This window comes from Gadus chalcogrammus, chromosome 19 (assembly GCF_026213295.1).
Source record: "Gadus chalcogrammus isolate NIFS_2021 chromosome 19, NIFS_Gcha_1.0, whole genome shotgun sequence".
NCBI lineage: Eukaryota > Metazoa > Chordata > Actinopteri > Gadiformes > Gadidae > Gadus > Gadus chalcogrammus.
In genome coordinates, this window is record NC_079430.1 from 8,554,697 (window position 1) to 8,571,176 (window position 16,480).

Genomic DNA, 16,480 nt, shown 5'->3' on the forward strand with positions numbered 1-16,480 from the left:
CAGTGTGAAGTATTTGGAAATAAAAACACACATGTTAAAGAGATTGCGTTTGAAAATAGTTTAAATCAAATGGCAGGGGAAAAACGCATGCTCTAAAATAAAGCCAAGCACAAGATGGACATGACAGACAATTGTTTTGCTGATTACGGAAATAACATATTCATAGGGCTGCCTTATTTATGTCAAGTATATAATATGTTATCCATTCAGATAAACACATTTAAAGGCAAATGGAAAAATGTATGTATTTCTATTCAATTATTTTACAAACTCTCACATTGTATTAAAAATGTGTACTTTGACCAAAGTGAGAGGTCTATGATGCAAGACATACAGTTATGTGTCACATTTTTTCCTCCGCTTCAAGCACGTTGAACCAAGATTTCAAAACTACTGAATGTCTTGGATCTGAGCCTAGGAATTTCCAAAGACTCCAGAGGATCTCGAGTGGTAGTCATAATCATCAAAATAGACAAGAACTTCAGGTCACAAAGAAATGAGGCTTTGCAGCAGGTCCTTATTTCCTGTAAGCCATCGATGCCTAGGCGATGGCATTTATTGAAGCGATTATTTTTTACCACCAGGGGTGTTGTTAATGAGGCATTTCAAAGCGTTTCAAAGTCAACCTCGATGTACGACAGATAGGTAGACGTTGTAGACACAACTTGTGATTATACAATTATATCAATTTTGAAATGGGTTGTATGACTAATCAGTCTCATACCTGGTGGTAAAATAGGGACTCTTTCAATTAATTGCAAAACACTCATATAATCACTTAACACTCATACATTAACTCATATATCAACATACATAATAATAAAGTTGATTGTTTAACAACGCGATTTCCCTGTTCTCCTCCATCCTTAGGGAGGACTCGAAGAAGAGGAAAGATCAGTTATTTTGAATGTAAACTTAACCGCATACCAGTGCTGTTGTACTGTTGAACATTAACCTCTAGATGGAGCACTTGTTATATTGTATGATGCATCTGCGTAAACTGCTCTATTCTTCATCGGTATATACACGTTAGTTGATATAATGCCGCACAAAAACTGTTTAACGAAGAGAATCGATTGTGGTACTTTGCTGATGTTTTTAAAACATTCAATTATTTTGTATTTTTGGCAAGACAAAACATCAGTTTGGATAAGGATAACATGAAATATATTATAGGCTTGATGAACACTCAATTAATTAACAGGACTTATCTATCTTCCAAAAAACATTCAACACTAGGCATACTGGCACTATACCCAGATTCAAATGTATGATTTTTTTTGTCCAGTCCTCTGGAATAAATGTACCATACCACAGTAGAGACATTTTCATTTATAGCACACTCACATAAAATGAATCATTCCCACAAAGGTAATGACCAGGCAAAAAAAGAGTCTGTGTGTGCATGCTAAATTAGTCTGAGTTTACCGGCTTTTTTCTTATAGTGTACTGTAGTCAAATAGTAAATGAGATTTGAGATTTGAAGCAAACATACTTATATTGAAGTCATTTGAAAGCCAAATTGTTGTTGCATTATCACAACCAAACATGCATATTTGCTGCAAGTTTTGAGTCTCTGCTTTATTGAGAGATGTAGGCCTACTCCTGAGGATTTGTTTGACATACTGAGGAAGTTCACCTTTTAAGGCAATGTCAGTTTGAGGTTTGAACTGTTGCAAGGTAGGCCTTTACACCGTTTCCTGTCACATGACTTGTGGTAAGACTATGGGGAATTGAAGACTGGCAGCTGATAAAAATTCAGTTTAAGTTTCAGATGTTAGTGTTGAGACATTGGTGTCGTGTGCGTTAACCCCTTATCCCCATTTGTCATTTAAGAGGACAAATTGTTTATATTTTTCGGAATGTATTCAGAAAGGTAATTTTCAAGATTAAAATATTTAATCTAGAGAAATTTGTATGGGGTGCAAATTACCTAAACATTAGTATTGTACAACCATAGAAAAAAAAATAAAAATGTTCTCCTCAAAACTTTACAATCAAACTGAACTCTTGACCCTGATCATTCAGATTCTAAGATCAGTTTTTGTTTCATCTTCAAGTGTCAGAGATCAGAATGAGGGAGATGAGGCTTTATTAATAACCACAACGTGTATACCTTTGTCTCAACTCTTCGGAATTTTGCACTACGCCTACAGAATTACCTTAGTAATCTTTTGGTTTCTCATGCACCCAAATCACAAAGAATGCATCATCTAATCATACTGATTCTACAACCATAACAGTGACTTTTGGTGCACTTGTTTCTTTCAAAATAACTCACATTCTCATCAGCACCTGCGTAACTGCTAGCATGAGTGATCTGATGCAGAATCAAGTATCCATGTACAGACTCACACACATAAAATCAAATTCAAAAGAAAGAAAAACAATCGTATGATTGCCAATAACATATTTTATATGCATGCACAAATACAAAAAAATAGATAATAAAGAAGGCTTTTTAAAAGATCAACTCAACTCAAACTCAATTATTATAAAAGAAAAACAGGGAAACGCTCCATAAAAACTCTACATAGCAAACAAAACATGCAGATGCATAAGACAAGTTTTTCAATAAAACATTCTGCTACAATAATATCCTGTTAAGCCTATAGATTCATGGTTATTCAATACAAAGTTAGAAATAGAAGTAGGCTAATAGGTTAATCTTCAATGAACAGTTACAAAAAACAGAGTCATTCACTTCTAAAACACTAATCAAAACCATGCGCAATGAAAGTCTCACAGAAATCCACTAACGCACTTTAGTCGTTGAGTGGAGCAGCCAGTTAACCACACGTACAAACTGAGTGTGTTCAGCTGTTAAGCCAATGCATAGACTGCAGAAGAGATAGAGAACGAGAGTGGAAGATAGGGCAACAAAGTTAAATTACATTAAGCCTAGAAATCATGGAGGGGAACTTTCCAAAATAAATGAATCATTAATATGATGTATATTTTTTGCATAAAGAACATTTCAACCAAATATTAACAATAAAATGTTACACATATGTGAAGGACAGGCATTGGGTATGGGTAATACCACAACTTAACATATTTACTTACAGAAAATAAAGCCTTTGTCATTTGAATATCAGAATAGCTTATTTTATCAGCATATTTAACCTTAAAACGTGTATTTATTTCTTAACTACACATATGTTGAGTAACAAGGCAAAGAAGAAGAGGAAATTAAAAAAATAAAAACAGGAAAAAGAAGAAACAAGAAGTGAAAGTATTTCATGCAAAAACAGACTTAATACTTTCAGCCAAGAGCCGGAAAGTATCTAAAGTACTTATTGTTTTAAGTAAAACATAAACTTAAAACTTTCATAAAATGTTGATTTAAACTTTAACAAGGATACATCAGTGATACATACACTGTTCCTTTAGCAGAATTATTCTATAACGAGCTTCGAGGTATGTGGGTAGATTTAATGATAAGTAACTCACAACTTAAAAGAAATTCACTGTACTATGAATGATGTCATGACTTTTGGATCTCTTTGCATGACAAAGAAGCGTTTATGAGGAACTTAACCACACCTTAACACATCTCTTTATACAATACATTGCTGTAAACTGTAGACCGCAGCTTTAAAACCCAGAGAATCGTAGCATAGTTTACATTGGGTAAAAATATGCTACAGAAACCTTTACATCGTAAAGCTACGCTACAAAGTCTTCCATCTATTCTTAGGAATACAAGGATTAAAAAAAAAACTCGGAAAGCCTCACAGCCCTGAAAAACCTGAGTCTAATAGCATCGTTCACGCTGTGTGAACCACGCTACAGAATCGTTTGCGGTGTAAAGCTAAGCTACAAGACTACCAATCTTAGGACCACATGGTTACGCGTCAAAACCCCCCGTCATAGCTCCTTCACGGTCCAAGCAGAGCTTCCGTGCCCAGCAGCCACTACCTAACCGGGCCAACCCGCCGTCTAACTGAAGGCGCCCCAGCTGAAGGTGCTGATGGAGATGAGAGTCTGGCAGGTGCCGGAGGAGAGCCACACGTTCTCCATCAGGCTGAAGTGGAGGAGCCCCAGCACGAAGCCGCACACCATGTCCGTGAGGTGGTGCTTGCCCAGCATCACCCGGGACACGCCCACCAGGAAGGCCCAGAGCACCAGCAAGATGCGCAGAGGCACGGCCAGCACCAGGTGGGACAGCAGGAACTTGGAGACCATGGCGGCGCGGCTGGCGTGCGCCGCCGGGAAAGAGTACATGTCCATGGACACGTAGTCCAGGAAGCCGGGGGTCATCTCCCAGGGCCCCCGCCGCTTCACCAGCCGCTGGACCCCCGCGATGGTCAGCACGTCCAGAAGCAGCGCTTTAGGTAGTGTGGGGGGGGGGGGGGGGAAGGATCGGTTAAAGGGCGTTCATATATTGTTGCAAGAACAATGGATTTGAAGAAGTATAATCAACCCTCTTGCTAAATTGAGGGAAAAGTAGTTCTGTGTTAGGTGATCATTGCAATTTTTTCGCTCCATATTAGTACGATGGATGGACAGTTGAAATCCGTGATTTACTTCTAATTATGTTATAAAGGGTTATCAGGTGTGCATTATTCATCAGAAAATGAGGTTAAATGAAATCCATTGCAGAACCATGTCATTTTGACCTATTCTGTTTCTCCTATCCTAAGCTGATCGAATGGCCGGAGAGTCTATTTTCCGTCTTGGCTACGTAGCGAAGCGGGTACCCCATTACCAGGCACTAGCGTGGCCAACGAGGCCTCTCGCATAACCGCGGCGGTGCCAATTTACTGTGTTTTGGAAGTATAAACAACCCTAAAGTCGGGGTTCATACAACACCCCAACTGCTTTCCAAGGCTAACTTTTTTAGCTGACTTTGATATTAATATAGGGTTTGCCAATTTCTTGCCAAGATATTCGGCAGGTGTGTAAGTGAATACATCCCTCTTGGATATGTTATGGATATCTCTTGTTTTTATATCTTACCCTGTTAATAAAACAACTTGTATGTAGGGTCATTATTTTGTTCACATGGAGGGATTAAGGCCTGTAATGTGAAAACAACAAGCTGTCCTCAAGTAACACTATTTTATTATTGATGCAGAGATACTCCTCATCAACTTACAGGACTGTATGTACTATGGACAAGAAACAATGCAAATGGGTTTGGAGACCAACGAGGACTATATGATTTAACCTTACTTGAATAAATATATCCAATGTCCAACTGAATTTCCTTGTTCGGTTTGGTTGATATTGTTGAGTTTCAACCATTAATTTAATTTCCATCTGTCCTGCTCTGTTAAGTAGTTCCAGGCTGCTTTAGTTTTTTGTTAAATTAGCCGGATGGTTTTAAATAGCCCCCTTACTCCATCACTCAACTCACAACCATTATACTGCAGCGCCAGAGCCCAGTATATTCCAGCTTGGTGATGATGTTGTACTTTGAATAGCTGGGCCCACACGTGCCAAGCATCAACATCAAGCCATGGCAGCTTTTATAAGCCAAAGCCTTAGCAACAGTTATTCCCCATCTTCTTTGAGCTGTGTTCCTAATCTGATACATTTCAGTAGGCTATGCAGGTTGTACTAGAATATCTATGAAAGTGACAACATGAACACACACACACACACACACACACACACACACACACACACACACACACACACACGCACACGCACACAAACATAAATATATATATATATATATATATATATATATATATATATATATATTATGTGATTCACAATAAATGTAAGTCCAAACAAGGAATAGGAAACCAAGTATTTTCTTGCATGGCATTTTTTTCATGTTGTAATTATGAGATAGCACATGTTATGACTTAACATATGACTAAATAAGTCATTTTCAGTCACCTTCAATTTCTTTAACACCCGGACCCAGGAATGGTTATTCATGCATTTATTCTGAATATGGTGACTTTAGCATCACACCTGTTCAGTGAAGGGGGTTGTTGTTGTTGTGCTGATCGGTGACGGGAAAGGGGTGAAGTTATTTGCTGGTGGTCATGAGGGATAGGCCAAGGTCAATTTTGTTGAGTTATGTTTATGTTTTTTGTAGTAAAAGGTAAAACAATAGCCAACTTCTAAACTAAATGCATCACGATGGCAAAGGAGTCAAGTAATGCACTAATATTAATGACAAAAGTAATAATACAAAAAGTCATTATTATGTAAAATAAATCTGGTCTAACCACAGAAAGAATTCTCTTTGTTCCATTGGAGCTAACCCACAAACAGGTGGCACAGCTTAGAAGTGTCGGTTTTGAAATTGCACAAGTGCAGGATTTAGCAACAAGTGGAATCGAATTTAGCCTACCCAGTAGCAGGTTGACCAGAACCTCCTGTCCGGCAAGCGTGTTACTCCTCGTGAGACACACGATAGTGCCAATGATCCACGTGATGCCGAAGCCGGTGAGCTCGAGCAGGGCGACCATGGAGCGGCAGCCCCCCCAGGAAGACGAGGTGTAGGCGCAGACCCCCATGCGCTTGGATAGACTGATGTCGATGGCTAGCAGCGCGTTCATGGCTATCCCCTTGAAGGAGGGGTTCAGCAGCATGCAGTCTTCCTCGGGCATTTTGCCAGGCTCCTTTTTGTCCTTGTCCTTGTTGTTATTGTTGACGCCGGCGGTGTCAGCGGGCTCTTCGTTCGACTGACTGGTCTGGGGCTTGATCGCCGACAGCCTCCTGGAGCTGGCTCGGTTCTCGGCGGCGGGCGCTCCGGTCCGCATGGGCTGGTTCAGGGACATGAACTCGGGTCTGCCCAGCACATTGTTGCGGTCCCGCGTCCGAGATCTCACGCTGTTGCTTGAGGAGGGCATGTCGGCCTCGGGTCCAGAGAGATGCCACCAACGCCTATGTTGACAATGTGTTTTCAAGGCGTTTTAAGTATAAGAGAGATCCCAGATGACAAGTTGTCGCAGGAAGGATCACGATTGTAGCCCACCAGCTCGTCCTTGCTGTAGCTCTCTAATGGATATATTTAGACTGATTGGAATGCGCGTTAGCCATGCTGTTTATACACCGCGACCCGTGCAGGCAAAGAGAGAGAAAGGGAGAGAGAGAGGGGTGATGGGCATTTGTCTCCGCCAATCCAACGAAACAGGGTCTAGAGCGTGGAAACAAAATCACAATATAAGAACATTGTTGTTATTCCATAACGTCGCGCGCCACAATAATAACACAACGACACACATCTAACCGCTGCTTTAGGCCTGCTAGCCTAACCAGTCCGTGGCTGTATCGTAGATCATCAACCTACATCTTAACATGACAACAACAACTCATGAGGTGTTATTTATTGTGCAGGAAATGGGCGACTGCGAACTGATTTACCAGACGATGGGTGAGAACGGCCCGTACGCCATCATCACTTGGACGTCTCGCGCGGGTTCTGCGTGCATCTCGGCATCCGCGGAATCCTAGGCGGCACGAGACACTTTTAGCCCGTGGACGGATATAGTCCTACACAAGCAAAAAAGAAAAGAGACATATGCGGTTACAAGTATCCGGGGAGTAGGACGTTTCTTCACCTCCAGTGACTGTGCACCACCTGTGTGTAGGGCTAGCTACCGCTAGATATGACGTAGGGGATGTGAATCCTCTGTTTTTGCGCTGTTCCGGACGGGGAGTTCTCCAAGGTGCTTAAACGCACAGCAACACGGCAGGAGCGCGCGCTCTGCTTGTTTCTGTCTCGCGCATCTGGCAAACCCAGTTTAGAGAAAAATTATATCAAGTATTCCCTCCTTTAATGTGATAGAGTGTCAAACAAAACAATAATGGCAAATAAAACTATTTCAAATGTTTAAAAAAAAATGATATTTGTAATAGCTCACTCTCCAGCCACCGCCGTACCAGTGAGTAGGCAACTAGGCAATATAGGCAAACCTACTTATTAATGATAAACTGTAGTTAATTAAATTGTCCTTGATTTTGTAACGATATCTGCCTCCACAGCTATATAATTTAGACCAATTCATTAGGTAGGCTATTTTATATTATAGATCGTCAATAGACCTATGGACTAGCCTACTCAGACGAAATGTCCTTATTTTCCCACGTCAGTGCCTAGGCCCCAGCCCATCTTTGAATGACAGTTGATTATCGTACTAACCGGCTATCACTCTCCTTATAATATATATATATATATAAAAAGATCGATTCGATACGGAATCAATAGCACACTACAATTCCCATCAGGCACCGGGTCTTTGAACGGAAGTCTCGTCTCAGATGTACTTATAAAGCAGCTCGCGCTGTCAAGGCAGCCGAGAGAGCGAGCAGTGCGGGAGGGTGAACCTGCCGCGGACGTGGAGATGGGACGTGCACGGGGACATATCCGTCGGTGTCGGAATTCAGGATAAATTGACCCGCGACGGCGGAACTCCGGGGGCACGCGTTTAAGTCAAGCGATGTGACCGTTTGCATACATCTCAAGAAGGACGCTTTTTTTTTTAATGTCAATTTATTATAGGGACTAGAATATCCCGGAAACTGGGACTAAAAGTTGACCTAGGTTGCCTTTGGATTTGACTGGGCGACAAGGTTCAACCCGACATGCGTGTGGAAGAGCGGCATGTGTGAAGCGGAGGAATGAGAGAGCTGCCGTCCGCTGACAGAGGGGACGTATGTCGGGAGATAATGGAATTACCTCTCTGACCACACACGCAAAGTCCGAGGAACTGTATCAGGCTCATTGTGTTGAGTCGGGTTTCAATCCGGTAAAATTGCTGATTTATGTATTGCTGATTCTGCTTCTGCACCATGTCTTAAATTACCAATGGAATAGATAAAAGAAAAACGGGGGGATTTGAATTGATCCATAGAGCTACCCCTTTTTGTTGAGAATACTGCATATTCCAAGGAATGTAGCCTCTTTTAGTGCAAGCATACACCAACGTCTTTCTAAATCATCCATTATCCAAAAACAAGTGCACGTTTTAACGGACGCCAATGTCCCACAAGGCGCTGTGTGGGGCACACTGACCTTATCATGGCACGACACTTTTGGAAGTTAAGCTCGGTCTGAAACAGTCTGGCGATGTAGCGGGACTATTTTTATTGGGTGGTGTTTTTAGCACACAACTATACGCACAAACTAGCCTACTAACCCGTTTATCACACCCATAACATTCGCCATCGTCGGCGACGACCAGAAGAGATGCACCCAGTCAAAGGTCGAGCGACTCCCTGCGCCCGTGGGTGCAGTTGCAGAGTACAGGAAACAGCGAGGAGTCGATAACTGTCAATCGACTTCGAGCGAGACACGGAAACAGCACGTGGTTGCGTAAGCGCTTTTTTTTTTTTGCATTGATGGAGTTTCCTTTTTATTCAGCGTTAAAGCATGTGCCCGTGAATGTGAAGACAACTATTTCTTTTTATTTTATTTTTCAACAGTAGCACTGGATGGAGTTGTGCTGGCACGTGCATGGCAGACACCGAACCCGCATTTTGACTTTCTATGCCTATATTTTGGATTAGACCAACTACTACTCCTACTATGTTGATCCAACTGTCGTGATTTTAGTTTTTTCTTTTTTGTTTCGCTGTTGTGTCCATGCATCTTTCCCCCCCAGACCTCTGGACGTTGTTGTGGACTGTGGTGGTATTCAATGCGATGGGCTGCATCCAGAGCATCAGGTGTAAACCCAAAAGCTTCCGAGAGAGTGTCGTGGTGCTGGAGGTGAACTCGTCAATCGACCCCAATCCCACGAGCATCGATGAGTCCTCCAGCGTCGTGCTGCGGTACAGGACGCCTCACTTCCGAGCGTTCGCGCGGGTGCAGGTGCCCCCCGTGGCCGGCAAAGAGACGTGGACCGTCGGCTGGATCCAGGCGTGCAACCACATGGAGTTCTACAACACGTACGGGAACAAGGGGATGTAAGTAGGGCTCGCTGCTAGCCGAGGATCTGCATCGTTTGCTCTTTGGATTTCTGTTGATAATCCGTTCACTGACTAACGCTTTTCTGAATAATATGTGTTCTCCTCAGGCGCTGTTTAACTCAGAGCTTTCTCTCTGTCACATTGATGTATCTATTCATCTATTTCATCTAGACATTGTATTATATATGGTTTATAGTGTAAGCTATATAGCCTATTTTTGTAGATATCCCTCTCTTGTTGGGGTTGTGAGCAGGAGATGAATGTCTTTGAGTACTGTAGGGTTGAAATGTTAATGTGGCTTTACGACATGAGGAAATCAGACAATTTTCTGGGAGGGGCAGACCTTTATACTTGAGACAGTAATTATTAAAAGTAATAAAAGAACAAGAATGAGACCTACTTTCTAAAGACATTTAGCTTTGGTGTGCATATAAAAATGAGCAAATTAATTAATTATTTTATTAATAAAGGCCAATGCTTTCTATGTATTAAGGTTTAAGGGTCTGTTACGGAAAGATAAAACACACCGCTCTGCCTATGAATGTGAATGAGCACACAGACTCACACTTTCAAGAAAGGAGAACGAGTTGTTGTGCAAGAGATAGGAAGGAACAGTCAAACTTGAAATACATTGTGAGTTTTACTGGGTTTGACAAGTCCAGGTGCATGTTGTGTTTCATATTTTCCTTATAATGTATAACTTAATAAAGTTAGAAACATAGGGGGGATTATAGAGTAATAAAAGTCAGTTTCCTCCCTACAGTTGAGGCAAACTGTTTGTTACATAGACCACATCCAATACTAGTTTTAAAACAAATCTTAAATACGAAAAATGACTGTAAACACATTAGTCCATGAACAACCATCACTACATTTGAGCCTGTCCAACTATAGGGCTGACATGGTTGCATCTGTAAGCAGCTGTTTTGCTGCTTCCTGTATCTATATTATTAGCGCATGCTAGCCTTTGGGGTTTATCTGAACCAGTTGCGGTGGAAGATGTTTGCAGACCCAAGATTAACCCTTCCTGTCCCCTCCCCACCAGCTCCACCCCTCCTGCAAAAATACAGAGAAGGAGAAGCAGCGATAGAGAGAAGTAGAGATAGAATGTGAAGTAGAGAGAGAAGTAGAAAGAAGTTAAGTGAGAAATACATATGTATTGTGTTGATGGGATTTTTGATTTTAATAAATTATTGATCAATAATCAAGTTGGCCAGAATATGTATATATTGTATTTTTTTTAAATTTTTCAATTTGTCAGTTACTCATTGCACTGTGATATGTCACTTGCATTACTTAAACTACATACTTATGTGTTCATATGTTTTGTATTGTGTTGCATGTATACCGGTACACACATTGTCACACACACACACACACACACACACACACACACACACACACACACACACACACACACACACACACACACACACACACACACACACACACACACACACACACACACACACACTCTCCAAAGAAAGACAATTCTTATAAAGATCGACTGAATCCAAAGCCCATCTGGATATACAAAGTAGGAAAATGGTGACATTTATATAACTGTTGATGTTTTTGGAAAATATTTGTAAATATGTGTTTTGCTGAAAGATAGCAAAATACATTCCTATAAATTCACCTCTTTCAATAGTCGGTTGTGTTATACACCAATAAATGATTTAGAACTGGTTATAACATTATATACAAACAATTATTAGTGTTGTTGCGATCAATATATGGGAGTTATACAGCCAATTAATTAGTTGCTGAAACACATTTCCTGTAATAGAGTGCAATGTGTGTGTGTGTGTGTGTGTGTTTGTGTGTGTGTGTGTGTGTGTGTGTGTGTGTGTGTGTGTGTGTGTGTGTGTGTGTGTGTGTGTGTGTGTGTGTGTGTGTGTGTGTGTGTGTGTGTGTGTGTATGTGAGGGAATCTCCTGGCTTTCAGTCACTGTGAGAGCAGTGAGTCAGCAGAGCAAACACAGACACACACACAAACACACACACACACACACACACACACACACACACACACACACACACACACACACACACACACACACACACACACACACACACACACACACACACACACACACACACACACACCCACACAGGCAAGCTCCTTTACTTTAAAAGACCTTCAAGGAAAACAAGCTTTAACCAGACCATCCATTCACATCGCCCCATCATAATCTCCCCGCTCTCTGTCTCCTCAAGGTCGAGCTGGGAGCTCCCCGACCTCCGCGACGGCAAGATCGAGGTCATCAGCGACTCGGACGGCGTCAACTACCCCTGGTACGGCAACACCATGGAGACCTGCACGGTGGTGGGACCCACCAAGAAGGACAGCAAGTTCAGCGTCAGCATGAACGACAACTTCTACCCCAGCGTGACCTGGGGCGTGCCGGTCAGCGACAGCAACGTGCCCCAGCTCACCAGCATCCGCCGGGACCAGAGCTTCGTCACGTGGCTGGTGGCCATCAACCAGGCCACGGACGAGACGCTGGTGCTGCAGACGGTGCGCTGGAGGATGAAGCTGCACATCCAGGTGAGCCCCGAGAAGCCGCTGGGCCAGAGGGCGGCGTTGAGGGAGCCCGTGGCCCAGGAGCAGCCCCGCGTGCTGGTCAAGAACGAGCCCATCTCGCACGACGCCATGGTCAAGCCCAACGCGAACGACGCCCAGGTGCTGATGTGGCGGCCAAAGGCGGGGCAGGCCGTGGTGGTCATCCCGCCCAAGTACTGAGGAGGGATCCTCTTCTGGGGGGGGGGAGGATTGGAGCGTTTTTTTTCCAACGGCTTAGTGGATTTTGAAATGGACTGGTCGATTTTTAACCGACCGATACGTTTGAATGGACCGGTCCGTTATTGGAACGGAGCGGTTGGTTTGAACGGGCTGGTACATTATGAACGGGCCGATCCGTTTTGAATGGGCTGATTCGTTTTGAAAGGGCTGGTCCATTTGAAAAGGGCCGGCCCACTTTTAACGGCCTGATCCGTTTTGAACGGGCTGATGCCTTTTGAACGGACCGATCCATTTGATAAACGGAGCGGGCATTTTGAATGGGAAGGTCCACTTGGAATTGAACCGATCCATTTTGAACAGACCGATCCATTTTGAACTGACCGATCCATTTGACTCATCCGGTGAACCGGGCTGGCCTTGAATCCCTATGAAGTTAAGTCATCGCCTACTTTTTTTATATTTTTGTGTTGTTCGTTTTGAAGTTTCCCACCTGAAAGTCTTTCCTCTTCAGAATCGTTTCACAGATTAGAGACAAAGCCAGAGAACAACGAGGACAAAATGCTGGGGAACAGCCGACCAGTTATTTTAGAAACTTATGTTTTTATTGCGTTCAAGTGCTACTGAAACTTTTCCGTTTTCAAAACTAGGTCTAAACACCTACAACCATTCTACCCTCAACTTAGGTCGGGTCTCACTGTGCTAAACGAACTCATCGCAAAAAACTGGAAAACAGATGCAAAATTTGTTTCCTTTTTTTCTTTTATATTCTTGTTTTGGGTCAAGGAACGTGCGTGTGTGTGTGTGTGTGTTTGTGTGTGTGTGTGTGTGTGTGAACTGAAGAACAAATTGAGTTGTTACATGTCAGTGTGTGAATATAATGTTACATTTATGTATGTAAAAATATTCATGAATACCAATTGTATTTCTATTTATGGGGCTGGGAAAGAGTGCATTCAACTGTGTTTGTCATTGTTTAGCGCCACTATTGTGTGCTCCACGCGACTGAAAACAAACTGTATGAAGTGCTATTTCATGTTGTTTTCAACTGCAAGACATTCTATCCATGCTGCCTTACGTTAAAAAAAAAGCTTTTTAAGGCAAACGTCTTTTGCCTTAAACTAAGTGCAATGCAGTATTTTGCTCATCAAGCCCGATTTTTTCCAGGACGTTTGGTGCTGACATGTTTGGACTTAGTTACGGACCACCTGGCCACCGCGTGGGACCTTTGGTTCAGAATTCTAATGCAATCTTATTTATTATAAATCTTTTGCTGTTTGCCTCACACATGCAATCTCCCTCCGTCTGCCCGGGCAGACGCAGCCGTACACAAAGCAATCCACAGGTTCATTCACAGGAAGTCCAGCAGTACGATCTGGAGCGTGGTGGGGGGTTAGGTACAACGCGTGTCACGCAGCCCTCACATACAAATATAGATGCACACAGAGTAGCTTCAGCAATAAACACTTGGATGCATATAGCACAACATGGCTCTGCTATTTTCAGGGGGGGATAAACAAACCTAGCTTTTAGGAGGGAGAAATACAAAGAAAAAAATCTCCATTTGAAATCTCCATTTGATTCATGGTTTTAACACTTCATCTCAGGGCTTCTTGTTACTGGGCAGATCAATGAAGTGGCTGATCATAATGACAGAGAAACAAAGAATCACACACAATGTCGCCCTCCACTGTGTTTTTCCTCATCATGTCTTCCTTTCTATCCACTGGTGTGAGGTGGACAGGGCTTTGTCGAACAACCCATTCATCTGATCAATTAAGTTACGGATCATAACTTATTATTGACGGTGGCAGCTGGAAGAGATTACTGTGCTTCTCATGAATAAAGACGGTACCTCACCCCTTTTGGAAAGGAAAAAATACATCTCTCTTTGTTTCCTCTTTCAAGTCCGCTTTTAAATTAGGCTGTTTCAAATGTGTGAGATAACAAGCCTTATTGTCTCTACTACTCTTATTTCTCCTTCGCACTTCCCCTCATTTCCAAAACCCATTCAACCTCTTCTGTGAACACACGAAAAGTTCAATAAACAAAAATGATAATGAGAAAAATCAAACCATTCTAAACATCACTGCCTCAACATCCCCTTTCTCTGTAACGCTTCAATTTAAAAACAAAAAACGGGGTATATGTGCAACCTAATTCCAACTCATTATTCTCTGACAGTCGTGACTTGCCAGTCAACTCCCCCCTCCCCCCTCTCTCCCTGCTCAGGCGTCTTCCCTCAGCGTGTGTTGTGGTGGTGGCTGAAGGGGCGGCGGCATTCAGGTCTAATCCTGGCTGCTGCTGCCCGGCTGGCATATAGATGACCCACTTCTGGGCCACACCAGTCCACACACGGGAGGAACCAGGGGGCTTTTTACGAGCTCATGCACACATGCACGCACGCACGCACGCACGTATGCACACATAGACACACACACACATTTGCACAGGCATGTGCACGCACAGCCACACCGATGCACACTTGGACAGGCACATGCACGCACGGCACGTATACAAACACATTTGGACAGGCACGTGCACGAACAAACACACAAACATACATACACATAAACACATCGATTTAATAACACACCAGAATCAGATGCTGACACGGGCACACACACATGCACACAAATAACCGGATAGATAGGCACATTTATGCATGCATATACACACACATGCGCACATACAGATGCATGGACACATAGTCAAATGTACACAAACACACACACGCCAACCCTAGCACACAGACACATTGAAATTCGGTGCGCATACATGCACACTCATAAAGGCAAATGCAGGCTTTCTCCCTTAGACACACATACACACACACGGACACACAGAAACAGCTTTACAGGCTGAATAGCCCCCATAATTGAAAGGATGACCAGTGAACCATTAATCTACAAGAGGCTCGAGCCTCAAAGCTCAAATATGGGGAATGCAGATGAGGTAGGGGTTGGCTGGATTTGTCATTAAGGCTTTTTATTGGCTTTCATGAAACAGCAAAACAGAGCATCATAAATCATGGAAGCGTTACCAATGTTAAATCAGTGAGAGCCACCATACTATATTATTTTGTGAATATCGGGCCATGTCGCAAGTGAGACTTTTTCTTCAAGGTACAATAAAAAATATATTCTGCCATCATATTCAGAATAAAATAAAGGAAGAGTTTTAAAGAAAAATATAAGTTAAATTAAAAATGTAAAAGTTACCAAAAAGGTCATCTCCTTGCTCAGGAAGAGGAAGAGAGAATAAAGTCTAGAGGAAGAGAGACAGCTATAGAGACAGAGGAAGTCAATTTTAGTGGGAGAGAGGAAGGGTTACAGAGCAACAGAAGAACAGAGTGAGACAGAAGGAGAGAGAGAGAGAGAGAGAGAGAGAGAGAGAGAGAGAGAGAGAGAGAGAGAGAGAGAGAGAGAGAGAGAGAGAGAGCGTCAGAGGTAGTGTACGAAAGAGAAAGAGAGAGAGATAGGATGAGTGAGAGAGTAAGGATGAGACAGAGCAGGAGAGAGTGAGTAAGAGAGAGATTCAGAGAGAGAGAGATGAGGTAGGAAGTGCCGGAATAATTAGATCTGCAGTGAGATACAGGGACACCCTAGAAGGAGTCTGCACTGTGCGAGAGCAGAACAGGAGAGCTAAACTGAAATGATATCCGAGATGTCAGTGAGGTCAAGTGTCAAAGGTCCTGGTTGAAGTTTGTGGGTGCGTCAGTGTAAATGTTTGGTGTGTGCCTGTTTATGTATGTCTGAGAGATAGAAAGAGAGTGTGTGTGTGTGTGTCAGAGAGAGAGAGTGTTTTTGTGTGTGTGTGTGTGTGTGTGTGTGTGTGTGTGTGTGTGTGTGTGTGTGTG

At 42.7% G+C, this 16,480-nt stretch overlaps 2 protein-coding genes across 4 annotated transcripts; one reads left to right on the plus strand and one right to left on the minus strand.

The window, feature by feature from the left end:
• Positions 1-37: 37 nt before the first annotated feature.
• LOC130372637 (inactive phospholipid phosphatase 7) lies at positions 38-7,515 on the minus strand. Its single transcript, XM_056578757.1, has 3 exons — positions 7,333-7,515; positions 6,317-7,105; positions 38-4,331 (listed from the first exon to the last, which is right to left on the minus strand). Exons 2-3 carry the CDS (start codon positions 6,816-6,818, stop codon positions 3,943-3,945), a joined length of 891 nt encoding a protein of 296 aa, XP_056434732.1. The 5' UTR covers positions 6,819-7,105; positions 7,333-7,515; the 3' UTR covers positions 38-3,942.
• A 761-nt stretch (positions 7,516-8,276) lies between these two features.
• On the plus strand, positions 8,277-14,711 carry fam78ab (family with sequence similarity 78 member Ab). Of its 3 annotated transcripts, none has more exons than XM_056578719.1 (3): positions 8,277-9,283; positions 9,573-9,876; positions 12,099-14,711. In XM_056578719.1, the coding sequence occupies exons 2-3, from the start codon at positions 9,614-9,616 to the stop codon at positions 12,622-12,624; spliced, it is 789 nt and encodes a 262-aa protein (XP_056434694.1). In that variant the 5' UTR covers positions 8,277-9,283; positions 9,573-9,613; the 3' UTR covers positions 12,625-14,711. The 3 variants fall into 3 exon arrangements, with proteins under 3 accessions (XP_056434694.1, XP_056434695.1, XP_056434693.1); XM_056578720.1 differs by having other exon boundaries at positions 8,277-8,717; positions 12,099-14,710; XM_056578718.1 differs by having other exon boundaries at positions 9,394-9,876; positions 12,099-14,708.
• Positions 14,712-16,480: the final 1,769 nt, after the last annotated feature.

What these genes read in the sequence shown, in the direction of transcription:
- LOC130372637 (XM_056578757.1), bottom strand. Translation starts at nt 6,818, where the DNA reads ATGCCCTCCTCAAGCAACAGCGTGAGATCTCGGACGCGGGACCGCAAC. An exon ending in TCTGGTCAACCTGCTACTGG is followed by an intron (nt 4,332 to 6,316) that starts GTAGGCTAAATT and finishes CACTACCTAAAG; the next exon opens with CGCTGCTTCTGGACGTGCTG.
- fam78ab (XM_056578718.1), top strand. Translation starts at nt 9,554, where the DNA reads ATGCATCTTTCCCCCCCAGACCTCTGGACGTTGTTGTGGACTGTGGTG. An exon ending in ACGTACGGGAACAAGGGGAT is followed by an intron (nt 9,877 to 12,098) that starts GTAAGTAGGGCT and finishes TGTCTCCTCAAG; the next exon opens with GTCGAGCTGGGAGCTCCCCG.